At 39.9% G+C, this 27,250-nt stretch overlaps 1 protein-coding gene across 16 annotated transcripts in view; it reads left to right on the top strand.

Moving 5' to 3' along the window:
- The window catches only part of Slc8a1 (solute carrier family 8 member A1), a 358,680-nt gene that overhangs the window by 70,505 nt on the left and 260,925 nt on the right, over window positions 1–27,250 (top strand). For all 16 annotated transcript variants that reach the window (XM_076559437.1, XM_042267421.2, XM_042267419.2 and 13 more), the window contains exon 2: window positions 4,888–6,717. In XM_076559437.1, coding sequence (XP_076415552.1) covers window positions 4,919–6,717 — 1,799 coding nt within the window. In that variant the 5' untranslated portion in view covers window positions 4,888–4,918. The remainder of the gene's footprint in view (window positions 1–4,887; window positions 6,718–27,250) is intronic.

Here is a 27,250-nt window from a genome sequence, read left to right as displayed (position 1 = left end):
ACCGTTTGCTCTGTTTGATAGGTGCGTGTGTGTGTGTGTGTGTGTGTGTGTGTGTGTGTGTGTGTGTGTGTGTGTGTTATGGTGTTGTTAATGCACAGGGGTGACTGGGGAGAGTGAGTCCTTTCCTGAAGTCTGGCTGCGGACTGAGGGACTGTGGAACCAGGTGCTGTAATTAGCATCCTAGATGGAATGGTAAGATCCAAAGAGTCTTCATCCTTTGATGTCCTCTCTGTGTTTAGAGGAGCTCTGATATCCATGCATCAGCTGTAGATAAAGGTTTGCATTGGCTTTACTGTTGCCTTAGAAATAGATTAATTGCTTAGCTTTGAAGGGGTCAGTCAGCAAGAACATGGAAGGGAATTCCAGGTCCCTAGGCAAGCAAGTCAAGGAGTTCCTTGGAATAACACCAACTGCCAATCAACAGAATGTGATTAGGCCATCTCGTGAGCTGGGCCGGTGGGAATCCAGCATATTCCTTTCCTCTGAGTCAGGTACTCTTTGACAGTCAAAACTGGCTACAGCCTCCAAAGGGAATAAGAACTCCGCTTATCTGTGTGGTAGAGGCTCTTTACCTTGGCAGTTTGATGAGCATCCATTTGCTCATGTTTCTGTTCCTTACACCTGTAACTCTTCTCCTTTTCTATCTGTGACTGGCTTACCTGTACCTGGTTGGCTTTTCACTGTCATCGGTCACTACCGTTCAGCTCTGTAACCTGTATGTGATACTGGCATTTTGTTTTAACTTAAAATAGGCGGTATATAGAAAATACTCCAGATATTCTTCACGTAATACTAAGAGCAATTTTGGATGGTGTAATGGATGTTTCTGAGTGATCCTTGGCTATCGTTGGTCTGAATCCATCATAATCAACCTACACTTGTGCTAGTATTCAGTAGACTGAGCAAGAATATAAGAAAGTCTGGAGGGAAACAAGATTTATATTTGCTTTTCTGTGGTCTTAGATTATCTCCCTGTTCAATTTCTATGGAAGCATGTGTGTAAGGAGGATGAAATAGAAGTGGTTAAATGATGAAGAAAAAGACCCTGGATGAAGGGAGACAATAGGTGCCAGAAAGGAACTGCCTCCTATATAACACCTATTCATATCCTAATGAGTATTTGCATTTGGTATTAATTTAATGGAGACAGACACTGAAGTCCAGAGAGTTCTTTCCAGCTGCATCACTGCCAATGAGTTACATCAGTGTTTTGTAGCCGCCGATGTCACAGATTGTTGCAACTGTCCCCTTTTGGAAATCACTGTGATGTTTTTAGGTCACCTCCGAAGCCCCTCACTGCCCCTCCTCTGTCTTTACCGACGCGGTTCACGATGATGGGTTCACACAGCTCCACCTGCCTTTCTACATCCGTTAGTCTCCTGGCTAAGAACAGGGTCAGATATGGGCTACAGTAGGGATGGCGGGCAGAGCTTTTTGTTGGCGAACCTGAGATTGCCCTGACAGTGTACACAGGAAGTGGTTGCCAGGCAATTGCTTAAAGGCTCGGCGTGCAGGGCAGCTGTCTCTAGGAACATGCCAGCTCTTGTGTTGCCCTTGATGCTTGTCTGCTTCAGTGTCTAATCCATAGGAGGAAAATCCAGGCTGCTGGGAACCTTCCAGGAGACTGATGCTAATTCAGTCCTCCTTACTTCTAAGGGGTTTTCTGCAGGGCTCGTTCAAGTAGAAATACAACTGTTGTCAACTAGTGCTTTATCTACTATCGAGGAGAAGATAATGATATTACTCTTTAAACCAGATCTGGGTTTAATCTTCATTCAAGAGTTCACTATGTATGACTTTCACCAAGTACTAACCTGCCTATGCCTCAGTTAACCCACTCTGACATAGAGTTATATTTTCCATGTGGGGTTAACCTGACTAAGCTTCATTTAGCCCATTTTAAACATAGAGCAATTGTCAGGGTACCAAAAAGTTCCAGAGGGGTGCCAGTTGCCTAGGTTGCCATGGAAACCTTAACACTGGGAGGGTATAACACAGAAGTGGCTTTTGTAACTATTATAAATAATTGATACATATAAATAACTTAGCATGATGTTTACAACGGTGTTTATATATGGAAAGCCTTAGTCTCAGGAAGTGGTCCATGAGTTGCTCCTGTGCTTTTAAAAAATATGAAGCTCAGCAGGAAAAAATGGCTAGTCTGGGGCACAGAAAACAGTCTGGAATAGCTCAGAGATAAGCCAGTGTTGTCTTTTCAGCAAGCAGGAAAAACTACATCCTGGATCTCAGAGAGATCAGATCTTAAAAGGTCTTCAGCAGAGCCTAGGCATCTAGTCACTGACTACAGGGAAATAAGCAAGAGAAAACCAATAAGGAATTTTAAGGTGGTTGAGAATATCTTCTTTGCTTTGTAGAAGTTCATACTGACTGAAGTATGGAAAGTGGAGTGCCAGATTTGACAGTAATTTGGAGAGGATCTATTTCCATTCCTGTCAAGGCCAATACCTCCACACTCCAGAGTCCTATCTGTTTCTGATTGACTGCTTTCACCCTACAGGTATCTCTGTGGTTCTAGACACACTGAGCCAAGTATTGTTGTTATTAGGACCTTTACCATTTGAAGTTGGCTGGAATCCTCCTCATGTAGGAATCTACAAGGCTTGATCTCTTTCTTCCCTTTGGACTTTGCTCAAATATTACCTCATCTTTGAGCACCTAATATAAAACCAGGCATGCCTTTTGTGTATACACATCAGTACACAAGCAGCCTGTTCTTAAATTAATTCTTCTCTGCTCCACTGTGGCACATTTTAATAGCCAGTATTTGTTTTTTATTTCTTTGTTACCTATGCATTAGAGAATGAATGAATGAAGATGGAGATTCGTGTTGTGGTCTCTGGTGAATCCTCAGGACAAAAAGAAGAAGTGATTGTGAAATTCATATTAGACAAGTGTTTGTGGCCTAAGTGGATCCACAAGTTGCAATTGGATCTTTCACTCCTCTTGCTAGCTGGTTGAATGCCACTTCATTGTAGGCCAAGATTCTCCAATCCACAAAAGATCTGCAACGACTAAACAGATGGACAGACTGATTAGGAACTTTTGCATGCTTTGAATATATATATATATTCAAAGCATGAAAAAGGCTGATATATATATCATATATATATATGATCACATATATATCACACATATATCATATATATATATATATATATATATATATATATATATATATATCAGCCTTTTATTTAAATTAGATGTCTGATGTCACAACCAGGTCTTCTTTAGTGTGGAAGAAATGTTTAAAAAAAAAAAACCCTCATCAATTATGAGCTTGAAGGGACTCCTTACTACGGTAGGATCCAAGTGGTCTGCTGCTAGCTACATGCTAGGCAAGGGATTCTCCTGGGCCTTGCTGTGGTTTTCTTCACCAGCCATCCATAACACACATGGGTCAAAAAACATAGGCAAAAGTGGAGTGGCTTACAGCCAGATTGGAACAGTGAGGGTATCTGACTTTAAATTAAGTTTCCACAGGTGACACGGAGTTCTGGCTAGGACTTCTTTTCTATCCATGCTTTGTGAATGCCATAAGTGGTCCAGATGACTGTTAGAGACCTTCTCTTGCCTTTACCCCAAATCCCAGGCCCTGGAGGCAGAGATGACACAAAGTCTCAGCTGAGCTTTGCATGAGCCAGTGGGTGAATTTAGGACCGTGGTGGCCCAGCTGACAACTTCACTTTTACCATTCTTTGTCTTGCTCAGTGACTTGTTGCCACCTCCTTAACTGCCAAGAGCTCTTCATCATATGTGGCCACAGTTATTATGCTATGTGAGCTAATTTAGGTGGAATCATTACTCCTGTGTTTTTGGTTTTTTGTTTGTTTGTTTTTTTTTGTTTTTTTTTATGTTTTGTTTTGTTTTGTTTTGTTTTGTTTTTGGTCACTCGAGCCCATTATAGAATGAATGTGTGTTTTGGAATGACCATGGAAAGTACGACATTGACACTGAGAAGGAACATTTCGTGGCTGATTCACAGCCTTCCAGGCTCTTCCACACAGCTCAGTCCAGGCCTGGTTATCTCTTGTTCCTGTTGCACAATGCCAGCTTCTTCCAAAGCAGGCTGTATATCCAGATGTGGAGAGCTGTGCTTGAAAAGCCATGTGATCATCTGACAATCTATCAAGAGATCTCACTTGCTGAGATTGAGGGGAACCGGTGCTCTAATGAAAGCATGCTTGTAAAAACTGTATCTAAAATGTGGGGATACTGCATTTTCAGCGGAATATTTTCCTCGCAAGAACAAATACTTCTGAGTTTTGATTGCCAGCAAGCTTGAAGATTTCTCTGTTTCCAAGGAAGCTTGGAGCAGTGGGATGTGATTTTACAAAACACAATAAAGGTGTACTCCAAAATTTAAGATAATCAACGTGCCTTGTAGTCAGAAGATTTTTTTCAGAATCTGAGTTTCAAGATGTGAATCTTAATAAGGTGATTTTGTCAATGAAATAGTTTCCAAAGATAACGTACTAACTCAAATGTAAAAGAAAATCCACTTGAGCAACAAGGAAGAAATTACTTAATGCTTCAAAAGTTTTGCTTTTGGTTTATTGTTGGCTGTTAGTGTGCATCAGTGTGTGCTCAATAGAGCTACACTGTAATGGGACTTGTCATTTCCAGGAAGTTAATTGTGTGTTTTGCTTGGTAAATGGGACTATACGTAGAAAATCCACAAACAGAGAGATGGAACTGTAAATTTTACGGAAGATTGTTTAGTCACTGATGGATTCTTAGAATAATGATTCCCCAGAGATTTTGTGATGGCCAAACAGATACTAATACAAACAAGTTATTAATGATGATTAGGTACTAATGATGTGATTTCTTTTCTTCCCCCTCCTACCCCCTTTTTTTTACTGTTAGGTTGGAACATTTGGAAGTCACATTGTACAACATGCTGCGATTACACCTCTCGCCGACTGTTTCAATGGGCTTTCGTTTGGTCGCTATGGTGGCTCTCGTGTTCTCCCATGTTGACCGTATAACTGCGGAGACAGAGTCGGAAACAGGAGGAAATGAAACCACTGAATGTACTGGCTCCTATTACTGTAAGAAAGGGGTGATTCTGCCCATTTGGGAGCCCCAAGACCCATCTTTTGGGGATAAAATTGCTAGAGCCACTGTGTACTTTGTGGCCATGGTCTACATGTTTCTCGGAGTTTCTATCATTGCCGACCGATTCATGTCCTCTATAGAAGTCATCACATCTCAAGAAAAGGAAATAACCATAAAGAAACCCAACGGTGAGACCTCCAAGACTACGGTAAGGATCTGGAATGAGACCGTGTCAAACCTGACCTTGATGGCCCTGGGATCTTCCGCTCCTGAGATTCTCCTGTCAGTCATTGAAGTTTGTGGCCATAACTTCACGGCAGGGGACCTTGGTCCCAGTACCATTGTGGGAAGTGCTGCCTTCAACATGTTCATCATCATTGCACTTTGTGTCTATGTGGTCCCCGATGGAGAGACAAGGAAGATTAAGCACTTGCGTGTGTTCTTTGTGACAGCAGCCTGGAGCATCTTCGCCTATACCTGGCTTTATATAATTCTGTCGGTCATCTCTCCTGGTGTTGTGGAGGTCTGGGAAGGGTTGCTTACGTTCTTCTTCTTTCCCATCTGTGTTGTGTTCGCTTGGGTAGCAGACAGGCGGCTTCTCTTTTACAAGTATGTCTACAAGCGGTATAGGGCCGGCAAGCAGAGGGGGATGATTATTGAACACGAAGGAGACAGACCAGCTTCCAAAACCGAAATTGAAATGGATGGGAAAGTGGTCAACTCTCACGTTGACAATTTCTTAGATGGCGCGCTGGTTCTGGAAGTCGATGAGAGGGACCAAGATGACGAGGAAGCGAGGCGTGAGATGGCGAGGATTCTGAAGGAACTTAAGCAGAAGCATCCAGAAAAAGAAATTGAGCAGTTAATAGAATTAGCCAACTATCAAGTCCTAAGTCAGCAGCAAAAAAGCCGAGCTTTTTACCGGATTCAAGCCACGCGCCTGATGACTGGAGCCGGCAACATTTTGAAGAGGCATGCAGCTGACCAAGCAAGGAAGGCTGTCAGCATGCATGAGGTCAACACAGAAGGGTCTGAAAATGACCCAGTCAGCAAGGTCTTCTTTGAACAAGGGACATACCAATGTCTAGAGAACTGTGGTACCGTGGCTCTCACCATTATCCGCAGAGGGGGCGACTTGACCAACACTGTGTTAGTCGACTTCAGAACGGAAGATGGCACCGCCAATGCTGGGTCTGACTATGAGTTCACCGAAGGGACTGTGGTCTTCAAACCTGGGGAGACCCAGAAGGAGATCAGGGTCGGCATCATTGATGACGACATCTTTGAAGAGGACGAAAACTTCCTTGTGCATCTGAGCAACGTCAGAGTCTCTTCTGAGGCTTCAGAAGACGGCATCCTGGAAGCCAATCATATTTCTTCCCTTGCCTGTCTTGGGTCACCCTGCACAGCAACTGTGACCATTTTTGATGATGACCATGCAGGCATCTTTACATTTGAGGAGCCAGTGACTCATGTGAGCGAGAGCATCGGCATCATGGAGGTGAAGGTTTTGAGAACATCGGGAGCGCGAGGAAATGTTATCGTCCCCTATAAAACCATTGAAGGGACGGCCCGAGGGGGAGGAGAGGACTTTGAGGACACCTGTGGAGAGCTCGAATTCCAGAACGATGAAATTGTGTAAGTTACTTATGTGTGTGTGTGTGTGTGTGTGTGCGTGTGTAAATAGTTTTATGCATGTGAACATCCATTGTTTTAACAAATGGAATTCAAGAAACCACAGCTATTAAGTAATAGTACTTTCAAAATAACAGATCTCTCATAGGTGTTTCTTTTCAATATGCACAACACATAAGATCTTAATTTCATTTTCTTACTTTTGCCCTTTTATATACTTTATATACACTGCAGAGCATGATAAAATGTGTAACACAATCTAGTAGATTACTTGAGATGAGTTGAAAATTTTTATTCTGTTATGAATTCTGTAGAGGACATATGTGTATACATAGCACATAGATCCCGAGAACAGATGTTTAATACACCACAAAACTTGCTAACTCCATTGCTGTGTACAAATCTGGAAAAGACCAAAAATGAAACACCTCTGAGAATATCTCTGCTACCCGGGTTGACTGAATGTTTCTATAACTTTTATTCGATATTGTGTATGATAACGCATAGGTGTGTGATATTGTAGGCTAATGTTGAATTATGACGTATGATCAGTCCTGCTTCTTCAAGGGGATTCCAATTTACTTATTTATTTCCCTCATCTGGCTTTATTTTATGTGATTATGCAAACCTTTTTACCCTAGTGGTACGCAACAGAGACAGAAATAAGATTCCTACCAAGCGTTCTCCTAGATGAGGAGTGGGACAGAGATGAAGAGGTGAAAACGATTGATTCTTTCCTCTTCTTTATTAATGCTTTGCCTTGTCATGCTGCCTTGCGGTAACACTGAGTAGCCAATTATGAAATGATGGCTCTATCAAGAGCTGCTGTTGAGGGAGCACGTTCTCCTGCCCAGTTTGGGAGACAGTTTTGTATTCAGCCCTCCAGAGTAAGCTGCGAAGAGGACAGGATTAAAAATGAAGGGAGGGAAGGACAAAAGAGAGGACATGGTAGCATCTACAGTACATCCAAGGACCTTATAATGAATAACAGTGTTGATTGAAGCATTGGCAATTTAGGAAACTAAGGAAAGAAAAATATGTTCCCTTCCGTGAATTCTAAAACTGGTTCAAGTTTGTGCTACCAGCAGGTAACATATTCAAACAGTGGGTGTGTATTCACCAAGAATGACATCCCTACTACAGAGTCTGCAAAAAAAGAAAGCAAAACTATGGGGATGGGTAGAGGGGTTACATTTCCCTGGTAGGGCTTTCTGGGGTCCTTAGGTTTCTTTGATGTTGTACAATAGAAATAAGTGGTCCTTACATTCAATTAAATATTGAAATTAAAGAAATGAGGGGTTATGCTCCTCATCTTGTAGTGTCTGGAGGTGGATGGTGTTTGATTAGTATCTATTTGATGTTGCTAAGATTCTACCTACTGAGATATATTTTATTGGTAAATGCATTTTATGGAAATAGACTGTGGTAGCAAATTGATATCTTATACCCTCAAGAAAAACCTCTTCCAGGGACTTGTATTGACTCTGATCATGTCCACATTAGCACACCTCTGTTTTATTTTCCCACTTGCTGTTTCTCCCCCACTAAATTTTCTAATAACTTCAGTTATAGACAGTACTCGTAATCCCTGTAGAATTTTAATGAACTCCAAAGGTAACCCTTAACTATGCCAAAGCTGGTGAGTGTTTTGTTCATTTGTTTGACACAAGATGCTTTCTCTTAAGGGAAAAGCATAAGGAGAAAGCATCTTTCTTCATACTTTCTGGAGTTAAGCTTGCTCCACTGACTCTGTTACCTGAAGTTTTTACCAAGCCATGGATAAGCAATCTTCGGTTTGGTGGCATAAACAGAAGAAGGTCTCAAAAGTCCTGAGTGACAGTGATTTGATGGAATAATATTCTGCCAAACTTCACTGAAAACATTCATTCAGTTCAATTCAATTGATTTTATTCTTGCTAAGGTAGGACTGTGGCCAAACTCCAACTTTACAAATTGATGTTTCCTTTGAAAATATGTAAGAAGTGGTGGAACTGATGAACCTTCATAAGAATTGCTACCTTTGTGTGTGTGTGTGTGTGTGTGTGTGTGTGTGTGTGTGTGTAGGACAGAGGCAAGCCATGGGTATCATTCTTCAGAAGCATTCTATCTAGTTTTCTGAGACAGTCTTTCACTCATCTGTGGTTCACTGGTTAAGGAACTCTTATACCAGTTGGATGGACAGCAAGCAAGTGCCCACATATCCACCTGTCTCCACTTCCTAGCTGCTCTGTTCACAACTGCTCACCACCCAGCTGAATTTTTACAGAGTGCTAAGAATCAGATTCAGGTTCTAAGGGGTCTGAATCTGATTCTTCTTCTTCTTCTTCTTCTTCTTCTTCTTCTTCTTCTTCTTCTTCTTCTTCTTCTTCTTCTTCTTCTTCTTCTTCTTTCTCTCTCTCTCTCTCTCTCTCTCTCTCTCTCTCTCTCTCTCTCTCTCTGCAGTCCCTCGATTTTATACATCAACCACTAGTGTATAAAATTCTTACTGGATTATATTATTTATAGTGAAAGGAGAAATGTTAAAAATGGAAAGGCATTTTTTTAATAAGTAGAATGAAAGTATGGTCCTACATTCTAAGCATTTTAATCTTAAAAAGGTTTTAGCGTGACTTTGTAGCATTTCATTGCTACCAGGAATTTGCAGGTGCTGAGTAGGCATGTTGGCTCCACACATCCCTTTGTGTGACTAAGACTTAGCCTCGAGCTAAGCACCAAGAACTTAAATGAAACATAGGAAATAAAAGCATTACTAAATATATGTAGCTGTGCTTGCTTCCCAGCAGTTTAGAAATACTAGTATTTTCTTGTCTTCTTTTTGTAATGGATCTCCTTTCCTTAGACGATGTTCTCCAAAGCTAGGTCCACATGCCAGATCCAGAGTAAAGGGACTTTCTCATCATGTCATGGAGTTGGATGTGTGCACTCAACCTAGGTTGTTGCTAAGGGTGAGTTTCTCGCTTATGCAATTGCAAACCTGGTTTTGAGAGATGGCTTTCTTTTAAACCTACAGTACACAGACAGGGCTGTTGTTGACACAAGGGAGTTTCATTGAGTACTTTGAAAAATGTTTTTTGTTTGTTTAATGCTGTGCACAAAGCCTGAATTTATTATTCTTTCCAAGGCACCATAAAGAGATTCATAGCAAAGCTTAGACTTAAAGGTTATCTAATTTCATGGGTCCATTAACCATGGTTGAAATAGGGTCCAAGCTCATCACTGGTAAAGACAGAGGCAGTATACTTTTATTGATTGTTTGATTTCTAGAACTAAAGAGATCTTAATCATCGTCTGTTCCTTTTGAACATTGCTTTTCTATGGATAAAGGTTTTAAATATAGATATGGAGTGTGATAATAACAGCATTGGTGTTTTAATTATGTGGAACCACATCTACATAAATGTAGAACAGTTCTGAGAACATAATTCAGTCTAACATTATGTTGTTATCTCAACATTTAGTGGTTTTTATTGGAAATGCATCAACTTTGTGTGTGTGTGTGTGTGTGTGTGTGTGTGTGTGTGTGTGTGTGTGTGTATCTCGGCATGTGGGTGGGTGCATGTGGGTGCATCTGCATGTATATGCATATGCTTGTGGAGGTCAGATGTTAATGTCCGTCTTCCTGCACTCTATTTTTTGAGACGGACTCTCTCACTGAACCTGGAGCTCATCAACTGGCCAGTCTGGCTGTAAAATGAGCTCCAAGGATTCTCTTGTCTGGCTTCCTAGGGCTGGAGTTGCAGATGTGCACCGCATTCCTTTTCTTTTTACATGCTGCTAGGGATCCAACCTTGTGTCTTCATGCTTGTGTGGCAGACCTTTTGCCAACTGAGCCCTCTCCTCAACTCTAAGTACCAACATTTTTATTTGTAGTCAGAACACTTATGTCTCCCAATCCTTTGTCTTGCTTTTAAGTGTTGAAGATGGCATTTGAATATTTAATGGAATAATGTTTGTACCTAGTCATTCATATTCATATATAAATGACTTGAGTTGTTTCATATTGACTCTTTCTAAGATCAAATATATAGTTGGGTATAAATACTGATAAGTAATAATTGTTATTATAGTATCTAAAAAAATGTATTATCAAGAAAACTCTTAAAACCATACTGTAAAAATCCACTTAAGGGATGTAATTAAAAGCACATGCTTTGGATAAGCTCAGTCAATGATAGTGTAAGCCCATGCCAAGCAATCTTAACTTTCAGTAGGGAATTCTGTCTAATATTAATAGCTAATGAAAAAAATAAATTAAAAATGCACTGGTGTGATTTGTGGTCGAGAGATGATAGCCACACATGTAAAATGCAGCTGATGATTATTCTCTAATGATGCTAGTTTAGTGGAAATAATTATAACAAAATACAATCTGGTCTTCCAAAATCTATTATTAGCTTAACTGTTCTGGGAAATGTTAAGGTTAATTAATTAATGTAGATACAAATCAAATTTAATTACTTAGTGGTGGCCCAATAATAATAGCATTTTGGAAGATAATTTAAGAGATTATGATTGTTTATTGTTTTATATTTATTTATATATATAAATAAAATGCTGAGCTGAGAAAACAAAAATGGTTGGAATATTTACTTAGTATATAGCTTGGCCAATCATTTTATGGGCACTTCTGAGACACAGTGTAATAAATGATAAGTTTATCCAGTTTAATTTATTATTAAATTTGATGTTTATCCAGTTTAATTTATTATTAAATTTTAGGTATTGTGTATAACTTTAGCAATTTTAAGTAATATTCATGACATTTTAGAAAATACAGCACTCCAAAAATAAATCTTTACATACATTTTGAATACAGTTTAGAAAATAAATAAACATTAATATTATATAAGTTGTACATTATTCTTATTATTATTTCTTCTACTTCTACTATTCTTACTATCATTGCATGTCAAGAAAGATAAAAAATTTGCTTTTAGTTATTTATATTGCCAATATATTACCTTGCTGTGTGGGATTCCATGGGATATAAACCTAGATATATGAGATGCTGGTTCAGTTTTGTGACTAAAAACAACAAGTAATACATTAAGACCTCCATATGTAATAAGTCAGCTAAAGCAAAGATATCAAGAAAACCTGATATGATCCAAACAGACCAACAGGTGTATGTCAGCAAATTGGAAGTGACAAAAAAAAATACTGCAATAGATATCTTTACACAGGAACAATTAACATGCACTGGCTTAAATCTGGCATGTTCTGAGGAATTTACTTTTAACAGAGTAATTTTGTCTCCTGCATTCAGACTATTAAAAGAATGGGCTAATTTATATGTGGTTATGTTTTTCATAGGTCATTTACTAATGTAATAAATTTGGATGGAATAATTTGAGCACCTTAGTGAGTTTCTGCATTAGTGGATTATCCTCTCAGACTAGAATATTTATCCTTTTTAGAGCCAATCCCACATGTAAGCCTAAATTATAACTATACAAGTTGCTGGTGTGAATATGTATGTTTTATGAATTTATAACTATTATAAAAATAGGATTTGGTCATAGGCAAAACATTTACGAATTATAATTTCATATTGCTAGGGGCTTAAGTTGATTACGTACAAAGAATTTCTTTACCATGTAACCAGATTGCTGTACATGGTGGTATAATCTTATTTCCCCAGAATTAATTAGAGTCTGAGATTATAATATTGTTATAGAAAGAAATTTTACTATAGAAAATGAGGGCATTTCATAGGTTAGACACATTAAATTGTTTCAGTTATGGGCTCCTCTCATCACCCAAGACCTTTTCATAGGAGTCTTGTGTGCTTCACAATTGTTATACATTTATCATGATAATGTTCCAATACCTATGAGGCACTGAAGATGAAAAACTGAACCTCAAAGAGAGTAGAAATACTCCACAGTATTAAAAAATGATAGATTCAGGATTTGGACCCCTTTGAACCAAATCTAAGGCTTCACTTAAGTCCCCCTATAGGGTTCTCTACAGCTAATTTTCTAATGGAAATGTACAAGATTTCCAGTGAAATGCCTTCAATGATTTATTTTATTGTTTATAAGGTAGTCTTGGTGTGGGTGCAATGTTGGTTTGTTTTCTTTTTATTGTACGAGATAGGGCTGACTTGTAGCTCAGGCTGGCTTTACATTGGTTATGTAGCCAGAGCTGGCTTTGAACTCCCGATCTTCCTGACTCCACACCCCACAGGCGCTTGATTTACAGTTGTGTGCCACCACACAAGGATAGGGCTGGTTTTGGTTGACTTTAATTTGGGAGGGCATTTACCCATGCTGCCCCTTAATCCTTGTGAAGGAAGCGACCTGGAGGGGGCAGCTCCTGGGATGGATGGATTGTCCTCATTTTGTTGCTGCGTCCTCATTAGCGGAGGACAACTGACTTCTGGTAATACTGTAAAGCCACGGGAACTGCAAACGTGTTGATGCAAAATATCCCCATCGTGTTGTGTTCTGTCATGGTTTCTGCATGGGGTTCACAGGTTGATGTAGGAAGACTGCTCGTCTGATACAAGGTGCCATGAAGCTCTTATATCGCCTTGCAGTGGTAGCAGGGTCTTTGGGCCAGGCAGCATTAAGAAAGCAAAGGAAGGCATAAAAAACCAGCTGAGGGGTCCCAGGGAAAGATGCTGAGAGAATAGGCAGGACTTTGTCTGCTGACATCCCACAATGCCTCAGAGGAGAACTAGAGAAAGACCTGGGAGGGAGACAAGACATGAACAAGGGTAGAATTATAGGAAAGCTCCTTTACTTCTTCTCCTGGCTGGACACACAGCCTACATAATACTCATCTGTTTGCAAAAGGTTGAGCCAGCCCTAAGGCCCTTTCTTTTCACGGGCCTATACTATGGAACGGGGCTAAATAAATGATGCCCTTTCATTTCCTGCCTTCCTCCTGAGCACTCAGGTCTCTAGATGATATTTTCTTTCCCTCTCACAAAATCTCTGTTGGGTCAAATATGGCAGCGGGAATTGTGCTCTGTTGTGACAACTGAAGATATGGAGGCAAGGGACAAAGACAGGCCCAAAGCAGAATGTAGGTCGTTTGTTTTACAGATGTCAGAACAATTTCAGTATTGCTGTTAATTCAAATATCAATGAAGTAGCTGAGAATGTATTTTCCACACTGAATTTTCTGACTTTCTTTTCTTTCTCTTTTTCCTTCCTTCTCTCTCTCTCTCTCTCTCTCTCTCTCTCTCTCTCTCTCTCTCTCTCTCTCTCTCTCTCTTTCTCTCTCTCTCTCTCTTGCTTTGCATGGGAGATCTGAGGTTCTCTCCTGAAGGGTAACTTTTAAAACTAAAGCCACCCATTCTCTCCTGTCTTCTATCTTATTTTTTGAGACAGAGTTCCTTATGGAACCAGAGCTCACCATTTCCATTATGCTAGCTCATCAGCTAACCCTGAGGATCCCCTGATCTCTGTACCCTTCAGAGATGGAGTTATAGGTGTGCACCACTATATACTCAATGTTTTATGTGAGGGTTAGAGATCCAAAGCAGAGCAGGCAGGTACAAACTCAGCCATTTACCCGGTCTACAAATAGTATTTTTAAAGTGTTACAATTTCAGGATAGAAGATGGACTTGGGAGCATCCCTTTGGATTCCCTCCCAAAGTTTAGCTCTACATTTGTTCTCGAATAACTTTGTTACTTTCAGCTACTTATGTTCGGATTTAGAAGCAGAAGTGACCATTTATCTTCTCTGGAATTCTTGAACGCATATGGAGTGAGTGATAGATTTTTTTTTTACTTGTTTGTTTGTTTATGCGTAGAATGAAGATGGTTGTGGTAATGCTGGTGGTAGAGATACTGGTGAGGGAGAAGAAAGTGGCGATAGAGATGGCAGGTTTGGGTGTGGTGGTGGTGGTGGTGGTGATGTTTGGAATATGGTGGCGGTCGTGGCTGTTGTGACAGTTGGGGATATGTTGACGGCAGTGGCAGTTGTCGACATGGATTAGGGTAGATGTGGTCTTAGTGGAGATAGTGATGGCAGTGGCAGAGGTGGAGGTAAAAGCGGTGACGGTGTGGATATGGTACGAGTAGACGTCATATGATGGGAGTTGTAATTTTGCTTCTTTGACAGCAGCAGAAATGGCTGAAGAGGGTGTAGTAGAGAGAGAGGTCGAGGAAATAGTTATGATGGTTATGGTAGACGGTTTAAAGTGGTAGTGATGGTGACAATGTTCCCCATTGATTGAGGACAAGGCATCATGCCATTTTGACTTAATTTTCACAATTATTTTTACTAGATACTGTCACCGTACTTGTATGAAAGAAGAAATTGAGATGTATGTGCTACTCTAATTCTCATAGCGAGTACGACGGGAATGTAGAACTCATTTGCAGACCTGCCTAGCCCCAAAGCCTACACTGTCATTAGGGGCTCCTGTACCCCAAATATAAGCCTATTTGTGACTGTGCTACCGTAGCCCTAACTGCAGCACATGTCTAAACAACTGAGGAGGAAGAAGCAGAAGTGACCATTTATCTTCTCTGGAATTCTTGAACGCATACCAAGTGAGTGAGAGTACCACAGTCCCAATCTCCGTTAGCCTAGAAGAACAGTGATGGGCTGAGTTTAGAAAAAAAAAAAAAACACAGAAAAGACATCATTCCATGCACCTGCCCTGGCCAATTAATGTCTATTCTTACATTCTTTCCTCACAGTGTTCATTCCACCTTGCTCCTAATTTTAACAGGGAAACTTCATTATGAGTTTTTGTTTATGTTTTTTTTTTCTTTTACATTCCTTGCTCTGGCCCTGTAGCATTTGACTTCCTTATATGGCTAAGTACTGAATGTAGCTTTTCTCCACACTCAAAATAGTATTTTCTTTGCCTTCCTGTTTATAATATGGTATAAGGCTATGTAAGTTAATGAATGCAGAGAATTAATATAGGGGATACTTATTATCTTGTATTGTTGATGTTACCAAGAAGGAATACGGACCTGGAAGTAATTAACAGTAAAAATTATTGATAGAAAGCTTTCCTATGATAGATAATCCTCATGATGGTTCTTCTAATGCAAATTTAATTCCAAATTCCACAGAAAATTCAGTTTTTAAGCATATTTTTTATTTTATTTTATTTGAGACAGTCTTATGATGCAGCCTAGACTGGCCTCAAATACACAGTATTCCTTCCTCAGCCACTTGAGTGCTGGAACTACAGTCATATGGTACCACACCCAGCTTAGATACACTATGTAAATGCCAATTTCAAGTCACTTTGCTTTTAATTACATTCTCTCTAGGGGACAAGAACAAGGAAAAAAATTACTTAAACTCTAATGATGAGCAAATGACATCTTCCATATACTTCAATAAATTCACATATGTCTGCAAAACTGTTTTTAGATGAAATCGCTTTGTTTCCTTTTATGTTTTAGTTTTGCAGGCAAATTACTAGTCTGTTTGGAGCAAGTCCATTGGTAGTATTCATAAACATAGTTAATTATAGCTTTTATAAAAAAATCCACAATGGTTTCTCCTTCAACAAAAATATATTTTTCTTAAGCGCACACATTTTTTTTATTTAGAAATAAAAGAAGTAGAAGGTAAAATTATGCCATAATTATATACAGATTAGTTCTCAGGGAGCAATGAAACACAACCAAGTCCCAACACGACAAGGACAACTTACTGTCTTGCACATCAGACACTGTGGCCATAATTGGACACAATAGTTAAAATGGACTATTCCCTTTAAGGTGTATGACTGTGTGTCAGGGATTTATGTATCTAGAGGGCAGAGATGAGAGGAGGAAAGAGGAGGGGGTCAGAGGAGGGGAGGGGGTTGAGGGGAGAAGGGAGAATAGGGAGGATGAAAGAGTTGGAAGGTTGAGAGACAATGTAATTAGAGAAAGAAGAGAAATGAATGTGGGGGAGGGGCAGACAGACAGACAGACAGACAGAGACAGAGACAGTATACAGCCCTGATTAGATTCCAGCTATTATTAAAATGAAGTGAATGCTGGAATTAGTTCAGATTCCTGCTCCACCAAACAGCAGACAATATAAAAATAAGGAAACAGAAATGCAACTCGCTGCTGATTTGCTGAAAATAAATAGAAATTTTGTCCTTGAAATCATGTAAGAGCCTGAGTCTGTTTGAGAAACCCTAAGTAGCTAGTGGAATCTAATAGGGCTGGGGCCCCATTCCTTCATCCCTTCTATCAACATGTTCTGTAAACACCTCGTCTGTGTCAAGTTCCTCGCAAGATACTACAGAGCTGACTAAAGCTGAGTCCCTTCCATAAAGAACCTTGTGTCTAGGAGAGGAGATAAACAATATCCAACCACACAGCCCTCCGAGTGTGTAGTCATCCCTGATGCTCCAACTGTGCCCTGTGGCTTCCTCATCATGTCTGTCTCTCCCGGTGCCTCTGGATAAGGCTCTTGCCTTGGTGTTCAGGCTGAGAGCCAACGATGATGAGCTGTCCACTTCTGGCAGCTGGGCCCTGTGTGTGACTGCTCTTCCTTGGAAGAGAACCACACACTACTGCTCTTTCACTGTCCCCATCCCAGATGGCTCTTTCACAGTTTGGCTGCCCTCTCGGATAGAGACAAGAAGGGTAGCGATTGGTCACATTCAAATTGGATTCATGTCTCACGGTATAATGAACCGAGAGGAAAGTGAACTGGAGAAGTGTTCATCTTCCAGCATTGTTTCCTAAACCTGCGTGTTACCAGGGAAAGCAGAGGTGGTTCCCATCTGCGTCCTTTCTTTAAATGGCATCATTATTCCAAGCAGAAACAAATGAAGCCACATTATAGGACTCTGAGAAGCTGGAGCATGGTGGCTTCGGGATCTCAGGCTCAGGGGGCCTAGCATCCTAGGAAAACATGGTCTACTATTGAAGGAGCCCAAGCAGATCCCAAATGAAAGACAGCGGATTAGGGGGAGAGTTCCTTGAGCTGTAGTGTTGAAAAATGTCATAAGTGTGGGTGAGTTCTTAGATGGTGTAGGTTGGATAGTGGGATGATAATATGATGTATTCATTAATGTGTTTATAATACTCATATCCATAGGTGTAAAGACCAATACAATGAGTTTCAAGACTATGTATTTACCCAGAAATATATACAGCTGAAACATTTGGAGAAATAGTAATGAATACTTAAAATGTATTCTGTAGGTCTGGGCACTTTCAAGGAGAGAACTTTCTTAATGGTCGCTGTAATTTGTAATTTCTTAACTCAAACTTTTTTGTTTTTGTTTTTCCAAGACAGAGTTTCTCTGTGTAGCCCTGGCTGTCATGGTACTAGCTCTATAGACCAGGCTGGCCTGGAACTCACAGAGACCCTCCTGCCTCTGCCTCCTGAGTGCTGGGATTCATGGTTTGAACAACCACCATCCAGCAACTTAAACTCTTTTAGTCCATGAATAATCAGAGATTGTTTCTTATATATGAAGCTGTTAAAGTGGGTCTGTATCTTTGTACCTAAAGTTAAGTTTCCCAGTCTACTGAATTGTATTGGTCCATTCTGCTTACCATATATACAGATATAGTTATATCTATGCATATGCATATACCATATACATACATATTCCAGCCAAGCTGTCAGTGGGCTTCTTTTTATTTTGTCATCTATGGGATGAGGATAGGCATCCCTGTTTCAAATAAATTCCTCTATCTAGTACCTGCAGTATAGCAAGTAATGTTAGATGTAATTATTGCCTTGAGCTCTTTTCCAGACAGTTGTTTACAGAGGTCTAATCTTTAGGCAGAGATGGCATTATAAAACCATTATCCATGCATATTAAATATAAAAAAAAAGGCTATTGGGAAGTAGGCAAAGGGTGTTTATCTTTTGACTTTCCTTTTCCTAAAACATAACACTTTGAAATTAGTGAATCACATATATTTGTGCATATGTGCATGCATGCATGCATGCATGCATGCAGGTGTGCATACGTGTGTGTGTATGTGTGTGTGCGCGCGCATGCGCATTTGAATGTACTTATGCTCAGGGTAGAATTTCTTGAATTTATAACTGTCTGTTAGCCTGGCAAAAACAGTAACTCCAGAGATAGATGACAGTTATAACAAGATGCTGCCCTAACAGATGCCCTACAATGAGCTCACCATTCTGATAAAGGAGGTGAGTAAAGCAGGATGGATATTATGTGTAGACCAGGGAGCTTGGGCCACTTGAAATCTTGAAATTGGGAAAGGACAGAGATGAACCTTTTCTGCTAGCAACCCTTGGCTGGCTACAAAGCCTCTAATCTCCATTTCATTTTCACACCAACCCTTTGGGGAATTAGCAGTCCTATTTCAGGGCAGGGTAGTGTTACAGTGATTAATGTCTAGTAGTGCCCCAACAGGTGACTCCTGAAGAGAGAGCAGAGAAAGATGGAAGCAACAAAGACTTTTACACAAGGGAATTAAGTAGGTTCAAAGAATTAAATAGTGGCCCCAATGGCCCAAGACAGACTTGACGCTGCCCGCCAGTGGCATTAGTGACCTGCCATACACCTTCAGCATGCCCACAGATGCTAACACCTGGCTAAGCTTGTCTATGTTTTGATCTATTAGTATGTTCAGGGAAACAAGACAAACAAACAAAATAGTACCTTCCTACGGGTGGCTTGTTCGGTGCCTAAGTTAGAAACTTCAAGACTAGCATGTTCTTTTCCTTCTGCTTCAAACTTAGTGGAAGAAAAAAAAAAAGAAACGATCACAGCATAAAGTGATAAATTCTCATTATCATGAGTGTTGTGAGAATTCAAGCACCCTAGCCCCCAAACACTAATATGCTGTCTTCCCCCCTTTTCCTGTGTGTGTATGTTGAAAAAAAAAACTACCTTAAAGCCACATGTGGTGGGACATGCCCTTTCAGAGAGCAGGGATTGCTTGAGAGTTGGGGATATCTTGGCCTACATAGAAAGTTCCAGGCCAGCCTGAGCTCCGGAGTGAGACCCTGTCTCTAAACACTACCTTCCCACCTTTAATTTCTTCAGCACACCTGATCCTATTTCTGAATGAGGAACTAATGCAACTCAATCCAGTCAGAATTCCCAGTGCTGTGTGGGCTATCCCAGTGCTGTGTGGGCTATCCCACTTTCCTGCTGTTCTTACTCTTTCATGCTGTGGAAATCTGCTGTGTGGAAGACTGCAAAACCCAAGCCAGAAAGCCTCCTTTTTGTATAATCATCAGAAGACATGCAAAAATTAATAAATTAAGACATTTTAAAGTTTTGGTCAAGTTAGAGTGGTGTCAACAAACCAAAACTTTAAAATGTCTTAATTTATAATTTCATAAGATTTTTTTCTTCCTCTTTTCTCTTTTTAATTTGGAGCTTTTCATTCATGAGAAAATTCATGTGTTTAAGGCGCTAGATTTTTGTGTGACTTTTCTCCCAGCTAAGAGGCTTATAGTAATTTTTTTTTTTTTAAATGAAGAACGTAATCCAGGAAACAGGGTGGAATACAGAAGTCAATAAATGTTCTGGGGTCCGAAGTTGCCCAAGCCAACTGGACTTTTCAGAGCAGTTGCTGATGGCTGCTTTTCCAGTCACTGTCCCCGCTGCTCTGGACAAGTCATTCTCTCCCTTGGTAGCTTAGTTTCCCCCAGGAAAACAAAGGCGTTAAGTGCTCTGTGGATCTTCTGTGATCTGTAGGTCTACCTCCATCTCAACATCACCATCATTGGAGAAAGAGGAGAGTGGAGAGAAGGAGAGAACAGAGCAGCGAATGAAATGCATAGTCAAGTAGGAGAAAACTTGACTTGTAATTTTAACAATTAAATTACCCTTTGTCATAATGATGTACAATGCTTAATTTATAAAAAATAAGCCATTAATGGAGTAAAAGCCAAAACCAGAGACTCTTAAATACCCCTTTCTTAGTTAATTTCAGCAAGCATGTAATTGAAAAATTATCTGTGACCCCAGCATGCTATTCAGCAAAATTTTCCAAAACACTTTTCAATATTCCATGTAAATTAGCATTCCCGTTGGTGTGTTTAATGTACCTATATATTTCTAAATTGGATCACTTTGAAACACACAAGGGGGCACTATCAGTAATTATGAAGTTACAACCATAAAGGAATATATACACAGTCACTCTACGGCTGGCAGTCTTAGAAAGTTAGAAACCACCTTTCATCTGGAGACATGTATAATCGGGAGGTCAACCGTCATCAGAAATTGAAGGCGGTCTATTTGAGGTTTCTCTCCGCCAGCTTTTCCCACCCACATCCTGTTTTTGTCAAGTGAACCTCTTGAGAAATGCGTTACTAGAACCTGGTAGTGAACATGTGTGCTGGAATAAAGATGGACACAGCGGCTTAATTAGATGGAGCAGAATGGAAGAGCGATCTATTACGCCTAAACCACAGGTCCTGCGGTTTGCTAGTCAGACCATGTTGGCAGTTTTCTTTCCTTCTTCCCCGCCTCTCCTCCCCCATGTGGATGAAAACAATTGATTTTTTCCCCTTTTAAGTCTTGGGGAAATGGTAGAGCTGTCCTTTCAGCAGGTCTGTAAGACTGTGAGCATGCTGTTGCCTCTGGAGCAATGGTAAGGTAGGCAATTCTGGTTTTGTTCTTTGAGGAAGAAAAATCTTGAAGCACCTAGTAGTCCTAAAAGACAGTTATTCAGCACCGTATCTTAGACCCCTTGACCTCGCCCTATCTTATTTTACTCTTATTGCTGCTGGTTGTACAAACCCGGAGAAGTATGGACGTTTCTAAGCTACTGTGACTCTGAGCAGCGGCCCTCAACCTTCCTAATGCTGCCACCCTTTATTACAGTTCTTCATGTTGTGATGACCCCCAACCCTAAAAATATTTTTGTTGCTACTTCAGAACTAATTTTGCTACTTCTTTGAATCATAAGGTAAATATTTTTGGAGACAGAGAGTTGCCAAAGGGGATTCGAACCCACAGGTTGAGAACCCCCGCTCTAAAGCCTTTCTCATGTGATCCATAGGTCTTCCTCCTGTCCTGGCCTTAGATATGTTTAGTCCCCTTTACCACAAGTGTCCCAGTCATACAGTCCATGCTTTTTGGTATCTAGGTGGCATAAATCTGAGTGTGTTATCCCCAGTATTGCCACCCTTCAAAGTGCCCCCCCTAATTACTCCCTATTAACTTATTAAGAATAGTCACCTCTATGGTCTTTATTTAATATAGTTTCTTAGGATAGAGTTTAAAAAAAGGAACATTATTTGTCTTTAGGCATAAGCCCACCAATTAAGATGAAGTTAGCTCTCTATTTATCATGGTACATATATGAACTTATTATTTACACATGACAAATTATGATTATTGATTTCAAAAGATGGGAGAAATATCATAAAATTTCCCCCAAAAGAAATAGGCTTTCAAGAAACTAAAATATAATAGTTTTATTTTAAGTATAAACTTATGGGTGAACAAAAAATAGTTGAGGAATTAAATATTTTAATTTATTCTGTGATTTTTTTAGTCGTAGGTCAGTTAAGGCATAAACAGTGTAGAATTTAGCACAAGGAAGAAGCAATTTAACCAGAGAAGCACATAATTAGAATAATTAAACCCGGAGCTTTCCTTAAGTAAAACACCAGAAAGTTTCAATTGACCACAGTGTTAATGTTATTGGGTAGAATGGGTAAGTAGCACCATGTAAGAGTTTCTAGGTCTTAGGCAGGGGTCAGACATGCTGTCCCATCAAACCTTTTGTTATGTCTTCTGAGGGAACTGATATATGGATGCAGGTGATTTTACTTCCCCAATGTCTAGACATCTCCGTGTCTAGAACATCAATAGTTCCCAGAGTTTTGGTTGAGGAGTTGTTAGAAAACAGGTTATTGTTTTCCAATAAACCTGACACAAGGTAGCAAAGAATGCAAGCTGTCTTCAGTAGCTCTGAAATCACTCTGTGTTTTGCTTTGTAAGGTACTTGAGGGGCATGAACAATATTTTGCATCAGAGAAATTATGCAACTACTTTTCTGTTTCTAAATTGTTTAGATCATCAAGGTGCCGTTTATATCTTAAGTTATTTTTAATTGCATACTTTCATGAATTTTCTTTTTCAATTGATGGGAAATATGGTGCTCAGGAAATGAATTCCTGTAGCATTTACTAGGTGGTAAACCAACCTGTATTATTCCTGGTGAAGCATATTATGTACCTGCAAATGGCTGGTTTATAGTACAAGAATAAATGATATATCTTCCATGTACAACCTCGGTATATCTATGTATTTATCCAGAAATTGAGAAATATAAATCTCTGCCTCATGAACAAAATAAATTGGAATGAAACTTCTTGACAGGTATCATCCGGTTGAGCTTCTACTTAGAAGACCTTGTTTGGTAGCATGCTGTGCAGTGATGTTGTTATGTGGACTAGGGCCTCAGACAGGCTACCAAATGTCAATGTTTTCACTGCGATTCAAATGAGCCCTTCAGGAGGGGAAATAAACAAATGTAGAATATAAAGTACCAGGGCTAGTGACTTCTGCTAGTCCTTTGCTTTCCTTTAACAAGAAAGAAGGACTAGAGGGAACCAAGATGGCTCAGTGGGGAAAGACGCTTGCTGTAAATACTGCCAACCTGAGTTCGATCCCCGGAACTCATACAATGACAGGAGAGACCTGACTCCTACAAGTTGTCCTCTATGCTTCAGGCATGTGAACAACACACACACACACACACACGCACGCACGCACGCACGCACGCACGCACACACGCACGCATACGCACACCAATTTAAAAAGAGGTGACTGTGGTGGTGCATACCCATAAGTCTCAGCAAATCAGAGGTAAAGCATAGGCTATATGAGCGCTAAACTAGCTCTAGGCTTGTTTAGGTTACACAGCAAGTTCAAGACCAGCCTAGGCTATATGAAACCCTGACTCAAACAAATAAAGAAGTAAAAAAGGAAGAGAGGGGGAAGAAAAGAGAGAAAGAGGAGAGAAGAGGCAAGGTAAAGGAAAGAAAAAAGGCTGGGCAGTGGTGGCACATTCCTCTAATCCCAGCACTTGGCAGGCAGAGGACGGTAGATCTCTCTGAGTCCGAGGCCAGCCTGGTCTATAGAGCTACACAGAGAAACTCTGTCTAAAAAAAAAAAAAAAAAAAAAAAACCAGAAAGAAAGAAAGGAAGGAAAAAGGAAAGAAGAAGAAAGGGAGGGAAGAAGGGAGGGAGGGAGGCAGGGAGGGAAGGAAGAAAAGAAAGGAATCCAAACCAAACAACTCTAGCTGGATCTTCTTACAGTGCTTTGTTAATGAAAGTGCTTCTCAGTAGTGAGCATCCAGAGTTGTGTCCATCACTCCTGATGGCTCTTGTTGTCATAAATCTCTGAATTCTCATCATGACCGGCACATGCCTTTGCAGTCCTTGCAGCTATGGGTTTGTGTATATCTAAAATATCAGCCAGTGAATTCCCACTGAAATCAATAAAATTGCCTGTGCTGTGTTTGGTCGATGCAGGCAGTAACTAAGGAGCATATGCTTGCAAGGAAGCAGACCGAATCTCATTGCACTTAAGTAGCACACTTTTCCTGTGGTCTAGAGTCAGCTCCCACTGAGTGTGCATATCCCCTCCAAGGTAGTGTTAAATTGTTGCCCAAGACTGTTATTATAATCATCATTAATAATAATTATTATTATCCTTAGCATTTAATCAAGTGTCTGATATACTTTCTATGGTTGTAAATGGATGATTATAAAGTAGGTAAATGTCTTCTCTGTAAAACAGAACAGGCTTTGTATTCTCAGGATTAAGATTCAGCACATTTGTGAAAACTGAGTACATATGGCCACTTTAGCTAACACACCATCAGAATCACAAGTTGCCTCATCAACAGGATTATAACCTTTTACAGACTGCATTCGCGGTTGTATGGGATTGATATATTCTTAGAAGACACTAAGCAACCTGTGCAGTATAAACAGTATTAGCTGGGCTATAGATTCTGAAATCAGGCCATGTGTTTCTAACCCCAGATCAAATATTTGCTTAGGTGATATTGGGCTAGTTACTTTTGCTCTTGGTTGTGCAGTATAGGTTTGTGTTAAAAGCATCCACCCACTAAAGAAAGCTCTTTAAACTGAACTCCAACTATCTGAATAATGCTCTCGTTATATGCCCACAACTTAGTTAATGAGGTTCTATCATTGGTTTTTGTTTTGAGGTTGTGTTTAGGTTTCTTTTTTACTACTGTTTAAACAGAAAGAATTAGTGCTAGAGTGCACTCTTTTTTTTTTGAGAAACAAAATCTCTGTGTACATCTTTATGCTAAATTTTTATATTAGAATAAACAGACCAGAAGACCACAGACATGATAAGGCTTTCAATAATATTCAAGATGCTGTTTTAAAAGAGTCTGTACCCGTTTGCATTCCTGATATCTGTTTACAATTTTCTTTTTTTTTTCTTTTCTTTTTTTTTTTTTTTTTTTTGGTTTTTCGAGACAGGGTTTCTCTGTGTAGCTTTGCGCCTTTCCTGGAACTCACTTGGTATCCCAGGCTGGCCTCGAACTCACAGAGATCCACCTGGCTCTGCCTCCCGAGTGCTGGGATTAAAGGCGTGCGCCACCACCGCCCGGCCTGTTTACAATTTTCTAATGAAGCTAAATTTTTGTTAGGATGCCTTATGAGTGCATGCATATACATGTACATATATAATAGATTCTATATGTATATATGTAATCTATTATTTACTGATTACATTTGATGATGGTAATATACAGCAATATATATATACACATATATATAGAATTTTATTCATGTATATAATGTGTTTTTGTCAAATCCACTCTTTAATTCTTTTCCCCTCCCAACATTATGGGCTCATTTTCAACCCACTGAGTGAATTTAATGTTATTCAATATGTGCATGGATGAAGGGTCACTACTGGAGCATGGGCAACCTCTTAGGGACTACCTGAGGAAAAGTGACTCAGCTCCCCAGGTAGCCAACAGCTCCTCAGCAAGGGGAGGAGGAGCCCCATCCTCCTTCCATGCTAGGATTTTGCCCAGCCCCATATTTTCAAATAAACATCTGCAAAGCATTCTTCTTTCCCTTCCATAATCATATAACCAAGCTATCTGATAGCTGTTCAATAGTCACCATGTAGAACTGCAACCCAAACACAGTGACATTCTGTGCTACTAGATGCTGCTTTCATCCAGTACCAATTCAAGTTGGAAGATGTTGATGGCATTTCTGCAAGTCACGATAATTTAGTGTTCTGATGAGGACGAGTTTTCGTTACCTCATGGTTCTCAGAGAGGTGTTATAATAATCTAACAAATCACCCATTTAATTTATAATTTATAGCTTTAGTTAAAAAAGACAAAAACAAAACCAAAAACCAAAAAAAACCCAAAAACAAACAAACAAACAAAAAAGCCTAAGTACCCTATCCCTTGCCCTGTGACTTACTGAGATGTTGAACCAAAAAGTTCTTTCCAGATGTGAAGTGTGGGGTCTTAGAACTCTCTGGTGATGTCCCCAGGTTTCAGGGAAATGACCCTTAAAATGCATAGCCTAGGAACTAACAGAAGATTAGCTGAGGGTGGTTAGATCATTGGCTTCGGGCTTTTTTCCTCTCCAGATCCTCAGTAACATTCACTCAGCTGTGGGTGGAGGAGAGCCTTGGCTTCCCGAAGGCTCCACCATACCAGATTTTATCAGCCCGTCTAGGGAGACATTCTGTTCCTCTAGCTTTGCAGCATTCCATCTACACTCAGCCTTCACCTTATCCTTTTGGACCCTCACCTGCCATGATGGAAAAGCTAGACATTTATGGCTCTACAACTCATTTAGAAGTATTAAAGTTCCAATCTGGCACCTCTGTATTGAAAGTTCTTTTAAAGTTGTATAGAGAACTTCCTAGCATCTTAAAGTACAAGAAAAGACCCTACTCCAAGAACACTGACATTTCTAATTGTTTTTGTACTGACTGTCAGTCATTAGTTAATACATTTTTGAGGTAATGCATGGTATTTAAACTAGAGTCTTCATGTCAGTATATATGTTGTAAAGGTAACTGACAACAGATAAATCATTTTTAACTGAATTTATCTACCAGTGGTAAATGCTTAAAAACTCAGTGTTACAGAAGGGGGATGCAGTGATGGGAGACATCACATAAAATGTTCTTAAATGGAGCTTATAACAGTCTTTCAGGACTTAGCTAACAGATTTTCCAAAACCCTATTAGTCACTTTCAAGGAAATACATGGAAATTTCAGAAGGATGTCAAGTGAAGACTTGTCAATTGACAGAAGGTCTTACTCATCAAGAGTGTTTCATGGAATTACAAGGGAAAGAAGAAAAAAGAGTAAGAACTTGAGAGGAAGGAAGTAGGAAGGGAGGGTAAAGGACAGGGAAGAAGGGGGAGGGACTAAGTAGGAGAGAGGGAGGGAGGAAAAGATGGGGTACAAGAAGCAAAGAAAACACTCATTGGCATCAATATAAACACTGAATGTCAATGAAGCCAGTGAAGACTGAAGCGCTTGAAGGATGACCTCACTGTTCTTCCTGTTCTGACGTTTCTACAAGGCAAACATGCCCAAATGACCCATAAACCATCACACAG

The sequence above is a fragment of the Peromyscus maniculatus genome, chromosome 22 (assembly GCF_049852395.1).
Source record: "Peromyscus maniculatus bairdii isolate BWxNUB_F1_BW_parent chromosome 22, HU_Pman_BW_mat_3.1, whole genome shotgun sequence".
Lineage (NCBI taxonomy): Eukaryota > Metazoa > Chordata > Mammalia > Rodentia > Cricetidae > Peromyscus > Peromyscus maniculatus.
The sequence above is the reverse complement of the archived record's forward strand: the minus strand, read 5'-3'. Positions and strand labels throughout refer to the sequence as shown.